This window comes from Malus sylvestris, chromosome 2, assembly GCF_916048215.2.
Source record: "Malus sylvestris chromosome 2, drMalSylv7.2, whole genome shotgun sequence".
Taxonomy (NCBI): Eukaryota; Viridiplantae; Streptophyta; class Magnoliopsida; order Rosales; family Rosaceae; genus Malus; species Malus sylvestris.
In genome coordinates, this window is record NC_062261.1 from 6827405 (window position 1) to 6845863 (window position 18459).

Sequence of the window (18459 nt, forward strand, 5' to 3'; positions counted from 1 at the left end):
CCAATGTGAAACATTCTTTCACGAGAAATGTTAAGGAGACTCTCTATAGATTTGCCGCCACCTCATGTTTTTTACACAAGTCATGTGTCAACATTATAAAACATTGTATAAAAAATATAAAGTGACGAAAGTGACGAATAGTCCATCGAGAGTCTCCTTAGCATTTATCTTTTTTCACATCCTCACAAATCATAGCGTGTCAATTTTAAAAATAGAGTATCAATGACTAGAAATTTGAGACTCACACATTTTCTTATTTCGTTGGCACTAAACGTCCTATGAGCAAATATACAACTCGATGTGTAGACAATTACACGATGTGTAAATAAACTCGAACATAGTTTTTATACTATTTTACAAGATTGTTAATCGATTGACACATCCATCCCTTAAAAATTTAATGATAAACTTTAAATCTTTTATAGTAAAAATTAAAAATACTTATATGAGAAGTGCGCAATCAAAATTTCAATACAATAGTTTCCATATTTTATTGTTAAAACACTACAAAAATATTAACATGAATGCTACATTATAATTTTGAAAATAAAATGAATAAAAAATGCTACATGCAATAGGCTTAGGTACGTTGTACGTACAAGTCCTTAGTGCTAGGTGATGTGATTTCTGTTGAAAATGAGTCTCACGTTGATGAGAAGATGAACGTTGCATGGGTTTATAAGAAGTTGAGCTACTCTCTATATTGCCAATTGGTTTTATGGTTGAACCCCTCAACTTTCTTCATGGTATCAGAGCAGGTTGTCCCACTTGTGAAGCCAAACGGCCACACGCGCTCTACGTCATCCCTTTGTGTTGTCTACGTGTTGGGTTTCGCCACACGTAAGGGGTCGTGTTAAGAATGAGTTCCACAATGATGAGAGGAAGGACCTTGCATGAGCTTATAAGAGGTTGAGCTACTTTTCATATTGCCAATTGATTTTATGGTGGAACCTCAACTTTCTTCAATTTCTCCAAACCTTAAACCACGTGAGGGGGCGTGTTGAAAATGAGTCCCACATTGATGAGAGGAGGGACATTGCATGAGCTTATAAGAGGTTGAGCTACTCTCCATATTGCCAATTGATTTTATAGTGGAACCTCAACTTTCTTCAATTTCTCCAAACCTTAAACCCTTCCTTCAATTTCTCCAAACCTTAAACCCTTCCGAAAGATTGTTAAGCACCAAATCCACAATGATTAATGTGTCAACTCACGCACCGAGATATAACTAGCTCTCTTCATTGGCAAATATTAAAGATAATGATGCAACGATATCAACATTTCGTTGCTCTACCTTTTATCTATATATCCTTTAAAAATATTTTTTATTACTTTTTTATACAATTATTTCACAATTGTATTATATCTCGAATGGAAATAAGACTCACATTGTTGGTGGGTCCTAATTTTATTAGAAATATGATATGAAAAATGTAATAAGAGTAACTCTAAATATCCGTCTGAATGCTCTAATAACAATTCCTCATCGAAAACATTGGGAAAAAAAATGGTGATGCACGCCTTATTGTTGGAAGGGAATGGGAATGGCATCTAAGCGGGCACTTAGGCTTTTTTTTAAAAATAATTTTTAATGAAATTTAATATATAACATATAAATAAATGTCTTTTTATACTTTAAAAAATTGTACTTGGATATATAAATTGCAAAGTATAATTACATATAGATTATAAAGTATTAGATCATACTGAAAACATAGAGAACAAACATATAACGAGTGTTCACCAAGTATTCAACAAGTCTCTTCCAATTTATTGAAGAATAAAAATGTAAAATAAAAGTTAACGATCTTCTATTTAAGTGAGAGTCGTGACATAGGCGGCTACTTAAGCGGGTCTAGACGAGCTAGAATGGCGCCTTGCCTGCCTAGACACCCTCTCTTAATTTTCAATAGCCTAGAGATTTAGGTGTCATTTCTTAATTTTCAAACACTTAGATATAAATCGGGACAATGATCAGCCGCTTAACGCCTAAACAGCGTTAGTGGTGATTTTAGAACACCACTTATCAAACATAACATGAGTAAATAGTTCTTTTCTACACACCATCAAAACAAATACAAACTTGTGCTTCAACCCAATAAAAACAACCATACGATGAGGCTAAAAAGTGGCCACATTACGAAAACCAGTGTTGACAAAGAAACATTGCATTACAAAAGGTTATGATTTTCACACTCGTGATTTATCTTTCTGCGCTTCTTCCATTTCTCATGTCCCTTATTCTTCATTGACTTTTATTATGTCACAAAAAATAAAGTCCAAAAGACTATCCTACTACATTTTATGGCTAATCCTCTATGAGATTTAAAATGGCTTGTTGAAAGTGAAAATTTGTATAAAAGTTGTAATAAAATATGCTGCAACAGAATCATAGAAATAAAGGAAAACTAATAAAAATAGTTTGAAAACTTTGAGTTTTAACTAACATGACAAAATAAATGGTAAAATGAATAGTATCAGGATTGACTTTTTAGTATAAAAATGTGGTTTTTCATTAAAATGAACAGTACCGATAACTTTTCGTTAAAGTTTCCTAGAAATAGTTGCTTGAAATCTCCTTTGCACCAACGAGTCAAGGGAACATAGAGTAGTGCTAATATGCATATGTAGATCATATCTTGCATTCAGACTTGAAAAATGTAAATAGAGATTTGTCAGAGTTGCCTTTGGCTGCATATGCTGTACAGACCTGCAGACTCGAGTGCAACAACTCTTGTGAGGGGAAATGTTAATTTTCTTGACTTTTTGGGCCAATCATTTTAGTTTTTCTTGAATTATTTTTTTCAAATTCAGAAACTTTTTTCTTCTATTTGTTTTTCTTCTCTTTGATTGTACATTTAATAGAGTTTCATTTTTTAATGAACCAAAACACCTAATTCAAAAGGTGGGTTGTACAGTTAGATTCTGATCCTAGCCGTTCATGCTTTTGATTGATTAGCAAAACTCATAATAAAGTGGAAAATCACCATCAAATAAATGTAGAGGGAAGGGAAATGATACAATTAAGGACCGATTCATGTCATTTATGTTTGTGAAGCCAACAAAACAGGAACGATCAGGATCAGCTTCCTTGCATATCCGCAATTGGTTTAACACTTAGACTATATTAATTTCAAAACGATTAAATACAAATGAACAGTGTGAATCAGAATTGTTGGGGACATTGATTAGCATTTGTCACATTCCTTTTGTAAAAATATGGGATCCCATCAATACAAATGTTGTTAGCTAAAAAAACAAACAAACAAAAGGTGGCTATGTGAGTCGAGTTTGGAAGCCAATTATTTGATGTTAGAACTCAGAAACCCTGCATGTCATATCCCGGTTCGGGACGGACCACTTTCCGGGCCCATTCCACCACCGTAGCACGATATTGTCCGCTTTGGGCCCCGACTACGCCCTCACGGTTTTGTTTCTGGGAACTCACACGAGAACTCCCCAGTGGGTCACCCATCATGGGATTGCTCTCGCGCGCTACTCGCTTAACTTCAGAGTGTTGATGGAACCCGAAACCAGTAAGCTCCCAAAAGGCCTCGTGCTAGGTAGGGATGGGAATATACATTTAAGGATCACTCCCCTGAGCGATGTGGGATGTTACAATCCACCCCCTTAGGGGCCCGACGTCCTCGTCGGCACACCACGGTTAGGGTTAAGCTCTGATACCAAATTGTCACATCCCGGCCTAGGGCGGACCACTTCCCGGGCCCATTCCACCACCGTAGCACGATATTGTCCGCTTTAGGCCCCGATTACGCCCTCACGGTTTTGTTTCTGGGAACTCACACGAGAACTTCCCAGTGGGTCACCCATCATGGGATTGCTCTCGCGCGCTACTTGCTTAACTTCGGAATTCCGATGGAACCTGAAGCCAGTGAGCTCCCAAAAAGCCTCGTGCTAGGTAGGGATGTGAATATACATTTAAGGATCACTCCCCTGGACGATGTGGGATGTTACACTGCAACTGATTTTCCTTATTATCCACTGGCATGTGAACGATGCAACACCAAACCCTAGTGCATAATATATAAAATAATAAAATCATAGGTTTGGTCATCTTAATAACAAGGCTTAATTGGGTTAATAGTCCAAGTGATGATAAGGTAGTTGGAATGTGGTGAAATCTGTTAGGTCTCATACTCAAAATTGAAAGTTTCCTTAATTCTCCGTTAATTGTTATCACGTGAGCCTTACATGCTAACAATTAACGGAAATACTGACACACCATGACCCGAAATATCCACCTGAACACTGAATCAAGTTGTGCTGGCCAACACCAAGGAGATGATAAAGCCATAGAGTGATGGTGATGTGGAAAGTGCTACTAATTTAAACCTAAAGTAACTAATTCTAGAGTGCGCATGTGAGTGGTTTTGAACCTATATCACACAAATGATGTCAAAATATAAATAAAATGCAGTAAAAGTAGAGTAATAATTATACCGTTAAGAGTAGCCTCCTAGTTATCAGCTTTTGTCAGAGGTCCTCGTCAACAACATGAACTCTGTCACTAAATCTTGAAGGGGTGAAAAACAAGAATGAATTGACCTGAAAAATAAAATATTATTTCCGACCACCCCTATCACCATGAGGACTAATAATCCAATTAGGCCTACTAACAAATACTAATGACAATGAACCATGCAATATGCATAAGTTATTATTGGATTTTAGTTAACATTATTTTGTGCAAGGTCGCAAACTATTAGAAAGAAAAAAATAGAATCTAAATGGGCAGGCTACAAGAAAATGACAATGGCAGCCACTCAATAATTGATGATCATTATTTTGGACTGGAATTTATTTGGTCAAAGGAAAACCTCAGATCAGACTTGCCCTCGTCCACATCCACCGGTCTGCCCTCATGTGTATGCCAAGCTAAACTCAATCTCAGTTATGAGTGATTAGGTTGAACACTTGTCTGTGGAATGACGCCGGGAAGTTCCGGATCTTCCACCATTTCTCTCCAATCTCCGGCAATATCAAGGATGGTTTCGGCTCAGATTCTCTATTGATAGAATATTGGCTAAATACTAACTGATCGAATGATCATCTACGACGATCATTCTACTAAGTGAATAGTTATGGAAAAATGTACCGATATATAAACTCTAGAGTTGTCTCGTCTTCTAATGTCAGTTAATCAATTAAGAAACAAAGAATGCCTTGAATCTTGATGCACGCTAGAGTTACAAACAGTAGTAGGCAAGAACATATGTGCCCTCCACTGCACTTGAGTCATGAGTTAATGTGAAGTATTATTTGTATAAGAAAAAATAACAGTACTGGCTAGGCTAGAAAACGTCATGTCATTAATAAGGTTGGGCCTTGAATTGGGCCCATTTTACACAAAATTGTGGCCTCTCGTGCATTCTCGTTGGGCCTAAGGTTACTTAAGAACACATGTAGTAGACTTAATAATTAGAGCATGTTTGGAAGTGTTTTTAAAATTGTTAAAATCAGTTTTAACGAAAATGTTTTGGGTACCTATTCTGGGTAAAAATGCAAATAATCTAGAAAAAAAAACTCTTGAATGGTTTTTACAAGAATTACATAACTGGTACTTCTTTAAAAATACATTTCAAGTGCTTTTGAAGTCCCAAAAGCACTTGAAGAACACTTCCAAACATGCTTTAATTCTCTCCAATATTACCAAAATAAACAAATAAAAGTAGAAATCACTAACCTTTTGGTGGTGTTGTAACTGTCATTTCATTGATGCTGCCGTTGACTACCACCAAGTCCATTACCGATTTCCTAATTATTTGATGATTATTCTTCTACCAAGTTCCCGACACGAATAATTCCTTTTTCAATAAAAAAAATTCCACAACAGGTGCGAACAAAACCCATCATCTAATCTAAATGCATCATAAACTTGTAGCCATTGAATTGTTATATAAGGATAAGTTAAGGTTTTTAAATAGTTGGAAATTTTGATGCAGAACTGGATGATGAATCCTAACCCTAATCATCCATGGATGTCTAGCTAAAACCTGTTTACCGGAAACGTAGTAATTCGTAAAAGCTGCATAAACCCTAGCTTGCTAGTCATTTCTAACCTAGATCGAGGTAAAGTGTAACAAGTTCATACCTACTAAACCTTAGTTTGTTATATATTCATGCTTTTTGTTCAGTAACAATATTGGGACTCTTTGGATTACAAAATATCATGATGAGTAGATATTTCCAGTACTTGAATTCATGTAACATGCTATCCAAAGCTGTATGCAGCTAGGGTTTTGAAAAGTATAGCCAAATTTTAAGCATATGCACGTTAGATATTTCTAGTCCTTTTCTTTTTTCATACTTTTAGGAATTACAACCACTCGATGGGATCTCGAGAGGGCTCAAGCACTACTTGAAGGGGTCTCGAGAGAGCTCAAACACTGCTCCGAGGGGTCTCGAGTGTTTGTATTCACTACTAGAAATTTTGACTTTGCCAACAAAATTTGTTTGTCAGTAAAAATCAAAATTTGTCGGCAAAGATCCTTTGCCGACGAAAAAATTTGTCAGTCATTTTGTCGCACAAAGCATGTCGCGTAAGAGTTTTCCCGACGGATTTTGATACTTCGTCGGCTAAGGTTCAACTTTTCCCAACAAACTCTTTTTATCGGTATTTTCATTGTTCCCGACAAATATTTTCGTCGGTACAGGGCTTTTAAGCCGACAAATAGTATTATTCAGCCAACAAAATGTGTTCATCGCCGTGAATATTTCATCAGCGTAGTCTTCTCTCTCCCAAAAAAAATTGTTTCGTCGGGAAAGACATTTAATTTATAAAAATAAATGCTTTACTGCTCAGCTACTATATATGCATATCAAAATACAACACAAAATTGTTAAGAAATAATACTTTATTGATTGATTAATTCCAAATGTAAATCTAGAAGTTGAATGTGAATATATGCAAATCCTGGAATTCTTAAAACTAGACAAATCCTGTACAAATGGAAAAGAATGTCTAAGCAATCTGAAACATAGGAAAAATAAGAATTGCATTGAAAAAGGATAACCCTTCATTCAATCGAGCCATCTGCACACAAGTAGAAGTAGAAAGTATTAATATATAAAAACTAAATAAAACTAGCACCATAGCATGCAATTGCAACAATTTGTAAACCAAGCAATCTAAACTTAATTATGCAATAACTGATACCTAAAATCCAGCCGTACATAGAAATAAAATGAGCATGGAGTATGTGAACCAGCTATATAACTCATTGCTAGACATGGCCAAACTTAGCAGGTTAGATCTGCCAAGAAAAACAAAGGAATTAGAAAACATAAGGGAATTGCATGATTGCGCCACTTGCGTTACACAAAGAAAACTATCTTGCGAAACCAACTTACATAGATTTTGCAAACAACACTTTGAATGATCCAACAACACCTGAAACTATAGCATAGGAACAAGGAAGCAAGAGTACTTCACTTGAATCACAAGATTCACAACCAATAATTTAAATCATGATTACCACTCGAATCAGTACACCAATAGTACAACATGTAAATTTCACTAATTGGCCTCGAGTGAAAAATTCAATTGCCGAGTAGTTATACAAGACAACTTGAAAACCAGCATGATGTCTTCAATCTAGTACAAAACCCTTAACCAAGATTCTTAAAGTACACCTTAACTATTTAACATAATATCGAATAACATAAAACTTCAAAATCATATCAGTCAAAACACCTCAACTAGTATTAACAAGTTATGGCTTATCACATACATCTTACTGGAAGGTGGAAATTACAGAAGTTAACCACAAGTGTAATAATTACCAACTACGGATTAATGAAGCAAAAGCAGCTACATATGCAGAATTGCAACATTTACCAAGTTCAAATGTTATTCCAACTATCCAAAAATAAGTTATATAGGCACCATAAAGTAACATTTCAAAACGAAAGTAAATCAGGAAAAGATGAACTCTTCTTGCAGTAATGCCTAAAAAAATTGCTCTACTGTTATAATTAGGGGGAAGCGTTTAAGATGATCTTCTTATAACTGTTACTCGTACAGAATATAATACAAGCTTTTAGTTAAAGCTGGCCCTAAATTCAATTGGTTACACAGAGGTATTAATTGATGTGGTGGAAACATTCATAATCGATTCTAACTATATAACCATAACTGCATTTTGATTGCAGTTTCCCAGAAATCAAAGTTAAAAGTAAATAAAATTTAGAAAGTGGATTAATCATCCTCAAACCCAGGGAACCCAGAAGAAACTACAAACCTAAATGAGATTCTCAACCAAATTGATTAACTAAAATCCCTCAAAATTACAGTGGTTGAACAAAACTAAGAAAAGCACCATAAAGTATAGACTAAACAAAAAACTAAGGGGAAAGATAGGGTAGATAGAGATTGAGAACATACCCAAGGTTTTAGAGAACAAAATGCAGAGAAGCACTTTGCATTAGAGATTTCGGAACTAGAATGATCGGGCACTTCGACGGTGATGAAGAGCAGACGGAGCGACGGTGACGCAAACAGACGAATCGACGGTGACACGAGCAGACGAATCGACAACGATGATGAGTAGACAGAGCGACAACGAGCAGATGAAGCGAGATCGATGGAGAGCAGAGCGTTATGAAGTCAAAGAGAATTAGAGGGGGTGGACTTCCTACAATATTAGGGTTGAATGAAAATACAATGTTTTCTCTTTTTATTTTACAAAAAAAAAAAAAATACAGTGGTTATAGAACTAAGGGGGAATTTATCAAAAAAAAAAAAAAAGCTGGTGAATTAAAAGACCAAAAACGAGAAGGCGCGAGAATGATTTAGTCTGCGCCCTTCTTTTAATTGTCAGAGACGATAAACTTGCATGCTTTTGCGACTGTCAGTTTATTCGTCAGTACAAATATTTTATGTCTATAGATTTATAGTTGACATAAGTTTAACATTTATGAGTCGATAAATTAAAATTTTCGTTGGGAAAGAACTCTTGTGCCAACAAAATTTTGCTTTGTCAGCTTAAAGTTTGTCGACAAAATGATATTTTCTAGTAGTGATTCCACTTCCACATAAGGGGCATATATATATATATGTGTGTGTGTGTGTGTGTTTGTCAGGTGGCAAGTCTTTTTCTTCCACCCATCGCTCCCAATCATTGTATGCAACTCTTACTCTTTGATGAGCTGTGGTTGTTTTGCTTGTTCAGTTGTCAAGTCTCCGTGCTCCGGTTATATGTGTGGCATTAAATGGACGATCCAATCCACAAAAACCAAAAAACAGGACGATCCAAAAATTTGCATATATAGTCAGTGGCAGATCCAAAATTTTAAACTCAGGGGGTCCCAATAATAAAGGTAAAAAAAATTATAGACAAAAGTAACATCGAAAAGTTAAATATAATACATTTCATTCAAAAATCATACACAAAACAACATTACAAGCTATAAAATCCTAATTCAAGCGTCCACAACGAGGTTTCATAGTATGAAATTGTTCCATGATAGTTTCATTACCAATACATGAAAAAACATCTTTCTCAATGTAAACAACTAAGCTGTCACGCAACCATTGATCTCCCATTTTGTTGCGAAGTTGACCCTTAATGATATTCATAGTGGAAAATGTCTTCTCCACTAAAGCGGTTGTAACCGGTAAAACCAAAGCCAACTGAACAAGCAAATATACATATGCAAATGAATGCAACCCTTTCTCCACCATTCTCTTAGCAAGATCATTAATCCCCCGCAATTGAGAAAAACCATTATCAGAACGCACAAAATGAATATAAATATTAAGTTGATTTTGAAGTGCCAATCTATCTCGATCCATGAAATGTTTAAGATACATATGAGCAAATAGTGGTGGAATGGAGAATTGTAACAAGTGGAGGTATGATATTGGACTTATGTAATTATAATATGGGATTGGGTCAGGGGTGGGATTAGAAATTTAGGGTTTGAAATGGGGGGAAAGAGGGAACCAAATAATGGGGAATTTGGGGAAAAGCAGCGGGGAAAAGAGAACTGGGGAAAGATGTGGGGCTCAGGGGCTAGGCTTTAAAATTAAGGGAGTTTTAATGAAAAGTCCGCGGTACTTTTCACTTTAACGAAAAACCACATTTTTACACTAAAAAGTCAAACCTGGTACTATTCACTTTACCCTTTATTTTGTCCTTATCGTTAAAACTCAAAGTTTTCAAGCCCTTTTCATTAGTTTTTCTTAAAATTAAAACAACATGGAGTCATCAGTCATGGACAAACGACAACGTTTTGTCTTTTTTTTTTTTTTAACTTAAAACTATTGGCCAAAACACTTCTGTTTTGGACCAATTGTTAAAAAATCCTATTTTCTAACAACGATTTAGGGTCGCCGAGGGGTCTTGGGACCTGCCATGGCCCTCTGTAGATCTGCCACTGTATATAGTTGACATTGTGACCTAGTTTGCAACGTTAAACACAATTGTACCAAAGAGATAATTGAAGGGGACTAGAGCCTATCCGACAATAGACTATCTATCATAAGAATTTTGTTTTGGCTAGCATTGGCAATCATTCAGATTATAAAGAAAATAATGTTGTCGAACTTGACACCATTCAATAAGTATCTCACACGTGTCGACATTTCTCCTTATTTTTTAGCTGAAATTATAACTGATTAGAAAGGTAATTATGTAACATCCCACATCGTTCAGGGGAGTGGATCTTGTAAGCCTTATATGTATATTCTCATCTCTACCTAGCATAAGGTCTTTTGGGAGCTCATTGGCTTTGGGTTCCATCGGAACTCTGAAATTAAGCGAATTCGCGCGAGAGCAATATCATGATAGGTGACCCACTGAGACGTTCTCGTGTGAGTTTCCAGAAACAAAACCATGAAGGCGTGGTCAGGGCCCAAAGCAGACAATATCATGCTACGGCGGAGTCGAGCCAGGGATGTGGTGGGGGCCTGGGCCGGGATGTGACAATTTGGTATCAGAGCTAATCTTTGGCCAGAAGTGTGTCGACGAGGACGTCGGGCCCCTAAGGGGGGTGGATTGTAACATCCCACATCGCCCAAGGGAGTGGATCATGTAAGCCTTATATGTATATTCTCATCTCTACCTAGCATGAGGCCTTTTAAAAGCTCACTGGCTTCAGGTTCCATCGGAACTCCGAAGTTAAGCGAGTTCACGCGAGAGCAATCCCATGATGGGTGACCCACTGAGAGGTTCTCGTGTGAGTTCCTAGAAACAAAACCGTGAGGGCGTGGTCGAGGCCCAAAACAGACAATATCGTGCTAAGGCGGAGTCGAGCCCGGGATGTGGTGGGGGCCCGGTCTAGGATGTGACAAATTACCCCACGAAAACTACAACATTGAGCCTAGAACCAACAAAAAATGGGCAAGCAACACAAAAGAAAATAATGTTGTGCGGACTTAACACCATTCAATAAATATCTCACACGCGTCGATATTTATCCTCATTATTTAGCGAAATTATAACTGATTAGAAATGTAATTTACCCCATAAAAACTATAATATTGAACCTAGAACCAACAAAAAATGGGCAAGCGACACAAAAGTAAGTTTTTATGATACATACACGTCAACATTAATTTCTCCCAACGTTGGAATGGTATTGTAGCAGAAATCATATGTAACAAAAATTTAAAAAAAAAAAACATTGAAAAAATACAAATTATAAAGAAAATAATGTTGTCGGACTTGACATCATTCAATAAATATCTCACACGCGTCACACACATCGACATTTCTCCTTATTTTTTAGCTTAAATTATAACTTATAAGAAAGGTAATTGACCCCACGAAAACTACAACATTGAGCCTAGAACCAACAAAAAATGGGCAAGCAACACAAAAGTAAATAATGTTGTGCGGACTTAACACCATTCAATAAATATCTCACACTCATCGACATTTATCTTTATTTTTTAGTGAAATTACAACTGATTAGAAAGGTAATTTACCCTATGAAAACTACAACATTGAGCCTAGAACCTACAAAAAAATGGGCAAGCAACACAAAAGTAAGTTTTTATGATTCATACACGTCGACATTATTTTCTCCCAACGTTGGAAGGGTATTGGAGCAGAAATCATATATAAAAATAAATAAAAATAAATAAAACTTTGAAAAAATGCGTGGTCGGCAGGATTCTAACCTGCGCGGGCAAAAGCCCACATGATTTCTAGTCATGCCCGATAACCACTCCTGGACGACCACTTGATGGGGAAGTATGAGAATAAATAAGAATAATATTCAATTAAACTCACTTGATGGTAAAGTATGGGGAATATAAAGGACTGCAGGAGTGAGGATCAATCAAACTCACTACACTAATATTCGTAAGAATAAAAACGAACACTACACAGATAATATAAATAAAGGAGGGATACTTTCAGAATTAAACATAACTATGTTGTTGATACAAACGATTTCAGGGATGTGAGAGTAATGAGGAGTGTTTTCTCACGCAAGTGCACAGGTTAACACTCTTAACCAACAGAGTTGTACAAGTCCAAATCAAGCTCCAAATCTCAAGTACTAAAATGAATGCTCTTAACTAACAAAGATACGAGTACCTTGCCAAGTACAAATATAACTAATAAAGATGGACTGGCAGCCGAGGTTCCATAACAGCAACAAGTGGGAACTTCCGAGTTGTGACCAATCCATAAGCTTCCTCCATACCCAAATCTTCCACTTTCACATTCCCAGGCAACTTCCAATTAAACCCATGCAACATGTTAGCCAAGCAAGTTCTTATCATCTTCAGCCCTAGCTTATAACCAGGGCACATCCTCCTCCCCGACCCAAACGGCAGCAATTCAAAACTCTGTCCCTGCAAATCAATCCCAGTATTCCCTAAGAACCTCTCTGGCCTGAACTCTTCTGGTTCTTCCCACAGTTTAGGGTCTCTCCCCATGCTCCACGTGTTCACAAAAACTATGGTTCCTTTGCAAACATCGTAACCTGCCACGTTGGAGTTTTCAACTGCTAAATGTGGTGGCAGAATTACAACCGCAGGATGCCTCCTCATTGTCTCTTTCATGATCGCATCGATGTAAGGAAGTTGTGCTAGGTCTTTCTCTTCTACCCATCTCTCTCTCCCGATCACTCTGTCAAGTTCTTCTGTTGCCTTTTTTATGAGGTTTGGTTGTTTTATGAGCTCAGACATTGCCCACTCTAAATTTGTTGCAGAGGTATCAGTGCCTCCAGCTATTAAGTCCTGGTTTAAATTGCAATGAACAATTATGTTTTATAGATGGTTAGTCGAATACGAGAAATATATATTAAACGTGATAAATATGTACGTAAGTGTATAGAATGCGTGTATGATGTGTACATATCTTACAAATATTAACAATTGAATAGATTTGGGATCATTTATGATATATACCTGAGTGAATGCCTTGATACTGTCATAGTTGAGTTTAACTTCAAGATCATTTGAACCATCAACCAGCTGCAGTAGTAAATCCACCATGTCCTTAGGCACAAATTCCTCCACTCCTTCCTTCTGCGCCTTGTGTTCGTTGAGCACAAAATCATAAAACCGATCGACTTTTTTCTTTATGGCCTTCATTCTCTTTATGTATCCTTGCAAGTCCAAGAAATTAAGCCATGGTATCCAATCCCCAATGTTAAACACCCCACTAAGCACAAACAACTCATCTATCATGTCCTGAAATTCTTTGAGTGACATTATAGAGCCCTCGTATTCGGCCACGCTAAAATAATCCTTACCCAACACAGTTCTGCTCATAATGCTAAGATTAAGGCGTGACAGATGCTCTTTGAGCACAATTGGGTTACCTGACTTGGCGATGGCACAGAGTCGCGATGTAAAAGCGCGAATTTCGTCGGCTCGAATGTACTCAAAGGACTCTAGTCTTTTGGAACTAAACAACTCGTAGAGGAAGATTTTCCGGCCTTGACGCCAATATGGACCGTAAGGTGACCAAGTGACATTTTGGTAGTCATAGGTGAGGTACTTGCCTGCTGCAGTTTGAGGCCTAGAGGAAAACACATGATCATGTGTCTTCAAAAATTGTTTAGCCATTTCTGGAGACGTGGCAACTACAACTGGGCGGGAGCCAAACCTGAGTTGCATTATAGGTCCATAAGTTTGGGATAATTTGTGAAGGGATTGATGTGGGAGAGGACCAATGAGGTTGAGGTTTCCAATAATAGGCCAGGGTTTGGGACCTGGTGGAAATTTTCGTTTCTTGAGTTGGGGAAACAAGGTTTTTGAGACAAGAGCCAGAGTGGCGAGGCATGCGAAGGTTAAAATTACAGCACAAGAAAAATACTCCATTGTGTGGATTGTGGCTGCAATGGTGAACGGTTAAGAGTTGTGGTCTTATATAGGTGAAGTACGTGGTAGATGGTTAGTTGATATCAGAATTAAAAACGCTATGCTGTTTAATGGATGCAGAAGATTCACCGAATAATCTAAAATATCTCTGGAGCTCTCAAATAAAAGATATTTTATAATTTTTAACTGTTTGGAATTTTAATTAAAAATCATTCAAGATCTAATTGAGTTGTACTAGTATGCCATAAGAAATTTTGATGTTGAACTTTGTTTCAAGTTGAATTTTAGTATGGTGATCATCATAAGTTTTTTTTGTTAATTGAGTATTATTAATGGCATAAATCATTTCGTTTGTAGATGACTAGATTTTGAATTTTTGAGTTTGTTTGGATGTTGTTGAATACTTGTATTAAAGTCAATTTTTTTAATGAGCCTACAATTGAAGCACAAACCGAAACTAAAACCATTTGAAACTAAACCGAATCAAAATTAAATGATTTGCTCCCATTTCAATTTGTTACCCTAAAATCGAACCCAACTGAAATAATTTTAGTTTCGATTTTAACTTTACCCTAAAACCGTGCCAGATCATTTAAAACGTTTATGTTGTTTAACGGATGCGGAAGATTCGCAGGAAATAATTTTTAAAAAATACACGACTTTTGGTAATGGAGATGGTTCCAGAGATGGTGTTTTGAAAATGACTGCCAAAATATTTGCAGAATTTTTTTTTTTTTTCACACACCTATCTCGTTGCAAACAGTGACAGATATTGGGGTGGGTACAAATATAGGATAAGCGACTCGCCAAAGATTCATTCTCCAACTCTGCTCCTCATAAATTATTATTGGCATTTTAGAAATGTGCGTGGATGTGTGATATTACTTTTTTCCCCCAAGTATTTGTAGAACAACCCTAATTTTAGGTAAATAAAAAATCATTAAGATATTCATTTGTAAACAAATACGGTTTCACAAAGAACCCCTAAACCCATAATCAAATAGTCATATGGTTTTAGAATTAGACATTTTTTGTAGACATGACTTTTGAGCGAAGACCTAAAAAAATAGACGATTTAAATTACAGAGTGGACTTCACAAAAACTTATATAAAAAATTATGTAAAAAAGTGATGTCACACATCCATCCCTTAAAAAATTAATTATAAACTTTAAATCTTTTATAGTAAAAATAAAAATACTTATATGAGAAGTGCCTAATCAAAATTTGAGTGTGTCAATAATAGTTTCAATATTTTATCACAACACTACAAAAATATTAACATGAATGCTACATTATAATTCTGAAAAATATTAACATGCAATAGGCTTGGGTACGTTGTACGTTCAAGTCCTTTGTGCTAGGTGATGTGATTTGTACAAACCTTTTTAAGCATCAAACATGATCATCACCGGATCATTTCTGTGACTGTGAGAACCCCTTTTTGGTTAGGTTTCTGTAAAGTTTTAAAATCAGAAAGTGGGATCCTTCCTCACTTCCACAGAAATTTTTAGTTGTTACAAAAATACGGATGATACATCAAGTGTTTTTATGTAAGTGGTATAAAATTTTAATTTTTAAGTTATTAATATTTTAACATACATAATCCATCATTTATTTAGAAACATGTAATGTACAATCTTATATAACGGTCACACTAAAAAATCTCTTTCACTTCCATCACGGGCCTATACATAAAGCATTCCTCATAACAATCATTTTTCCTATTGTTTTATTACCAAAAGCCAACACAATCATTTTTTCCTATTGTTTTATTACCAAAAGCCAACACAATCATCATACATTTTCTCTCTCACACGCTACCTCTCCTCCTTTTTCCCCATTTTCAGCCGAACCACACACACAGTCTCTGCCTATCCACTCAACCAATATAATATTCTTCCTTACTCTCTCTTCTCACTGACTTCCACTCAACTCTTCCCCTTCTATTTATATTTTCTGCAGTGCTGGTCTTAGAGATTTTTGAGGCACAATATCAAAAAAAGTGTTCTAGTATAACCCCACGTAAGAAACAAAATTCAATTGTTTTAGTGTTCGTATTTGTGCATGCCAATATAATTTTTCTTTGATAAAATGATAGCGGGGTGTAAGAGATTATGCTAAGCAATAAGATGGGTTAGTTATAATTTGGTATCTAACTTATTATTTAAAAGACTCAAACCTAAGACATCCTACTTATAAGTGAAGAAAATATAAATTTCACATCTAAGTTATAACATTACACGTTAGTTTGTAATTAGATAAGGGTACACAAATATTTCACAAGCAAAAATCAATTAAAGTATAACACGTGTTTTTGTATAAAACTTATAGTTATGGGGATAATTTTCTAATTTACCGTCCCTTGGGACATCATAAGAATTGTCATATTTTACTATCTCTAATTTTTATATATAATGTTATAAACAATGAATGAACCAAACAAATTATTGAAAAACCAAGTACCACATATATGTTATTTAACAATATAACTCATTTGTTCTTGGATAAGAAATAAAAGTAACACTAAACCTTAACATTATATTGAAACAGAACATCACTGCTAAAAAGAAAAAGGCCCTCAGTTTGATCTGAACCTAGGTGGCTATTATTATTATATTATTATTATTATTTGCCGAAGGGTGGTAATTAATTGAAAAGGAATTTGTAAAACCACTTTTGTCAAAGGTACATATAGAAATATGGGAACTTTAACGAAAAGCACCCGGTACTATTCACTTTAACGAAAAACCATATTTTTACACTAAAAAGTCAATCCATGTACTATTCACTTTACCCTTTATTTTGGCCTTATCATTAAAACTCAAAGTTTTCAAGCCCTTTTCATTAGTTTTCCTTAGAAATATAGCTACTTATTTAAACCAAAGATCAAATCATTCATAAAGCAAAGGGGTCAGTTTTGAGATTCGAACCGTGTTCTTTTCCATTGCAAGAAATCAGTGAAACACTGCTGCAAATAACAAATTATGACAAGTAATCCAGTTTTATATTTTATATGCTTACTGGACATAACTTTATAACAATAGAAATTAAATATTTGTGTGCCCTTGATTTTTTGGGGCCCCGTGATGTCGCCCTGGCTGCTCTGGGCTAGGGTCGGCCCTGATTTTCTGCCATCCCACTTCGTCTCTCTATTTTACATCTCTCTTTCCCTCAAACTCTCTCATTCTTCTGCATGCACAAAGAGGCCAAGACTTGTGAGTTTTTTCTAAGTAAGAGAGCAAATGCTCTCCTTTGTTATCATGCAAAGGAGTTAGTCAATATGCATGTAAGCTTAAGTTCTGGAGATTTTTATATGGGTTGTCTTGTCAAAGCTCGAATTATCAAGATGAGTGACTTTTGTAATGTGATACAATTTATATTTATTTTCAAATATCTCTATTTCAATTCAAGCATGTTGGATTGGTGGAAATGCTTTCGGAATTATTAATATAGTATATGTGGATATTTGGAATTGTTCATGGAGCATGAGAACTTTAGTGTTGCATTAATCCGAGGGATAAATGTAAACTGCACACAGAGACATTAGGGCAGAATGACCAATAGGAGTCACGTGGTGAGTTACTATTTATGAAGGATATAATAAACACGTAAATGGATGATGTGATATGGCACTACGTGCATAATGATTTGATATTATTATTGTATTTTCTATAGTGATTAAAATGACATCGCTTGACTGGCATATTACATATTCTACTCACTGAGCGACGTGGTTGTTGCTCATCCCTCACTTTTTTATTTTACAGATGAGTTATTTGACAAGACAGATGCTAGACGAGCTGAGATTGTTTTAGACAAGGGATTTAAGAGTTTTCCTTATTTTTTGTACTCTTGTAGGATTTTGTAATAGTTACTTGTATAAAAGAAGTTCTTGTTTTACGTTTTTAGTTTTATTTTACTTTTATTCGTGCATTGGGTGTGGGGTCCCATCAACTCTGGGTCCGGGGCGTGACAGTTTTGAAAATTAATATAATAATTTTAGAGGGACCTAGGCTTTTTTTTTTATAATAATTTTAGTGAAATTTAATATATAACATATAAATAAATGTTTATTTATACTTTGAAAATTACATAATTGTACTTGGATATATAAATTGCAAAGTATAATTACATATAGATTATAAAGTATTAGAT

At 35.7% G+C, this 18459-nt stretch overlaps 1 protein-coding gene, 1 long non-coding RNA gene and 1 other non-coding gene across 3 annotated transcripts; all 3 read right to left on the bottom strand.

The window, feature by feature from the left end:
• Nucleotides 1-6907: 6907 nt before the first annotated feature.
• On the bottom strand, nucleotides 6908-9019 carry LOC126607101 (uncharacterized). The gene is made up of 3 exons (XR_007617496.1): nucleotides 7372-9019; nucleotides 7178-7274; nucleotides 6908-7054 (listed from the first exon to the last, which is right to left on the bottom strand). It is a non-coding gene; the product is annotated as an uncharacterized LOC126607101 (long non-coding RNA).
• A 3105-nt stretch (nucleotides 9020-12124) lies between these two features.
• TRNAS-AGA (transfer RNA serine (anticodon AGA)) lies at nucleotides 12125-12207 on the bottom strand. Its single transcript has one exon. It is a non-coding gene; the product is annotated as a tRNA-Ser (tRNA).
• Nucleotides 12208-12362: 155 nt separating this feature from the next.
• LOC126607079 (trimethyltridecatetraene synthase-like) lies at nucleotides 12363-14317 on the bottom strand. Its single transcript, XM_050274515.1, has 2 exons — nucleotides 13385-14317; nucleotides 12363-13213 (listed from the first exon to the last, which is right to left on the bottom strand). The coding sequence occupies exons 1-2, from the start codon at nucleotides 14300-14302 to the stop codon at nucleotides 12587-12589; spliced, it is 1545 nt and encodes a 514-aa protein (XP_050130472.1). The 5' UTR covers nucleotides 14303-14317; the 3' UTR covers nucleotides 12363-12586.
• Nucleotides 14318-18459: the final 4142 nt, after the last annotated feature.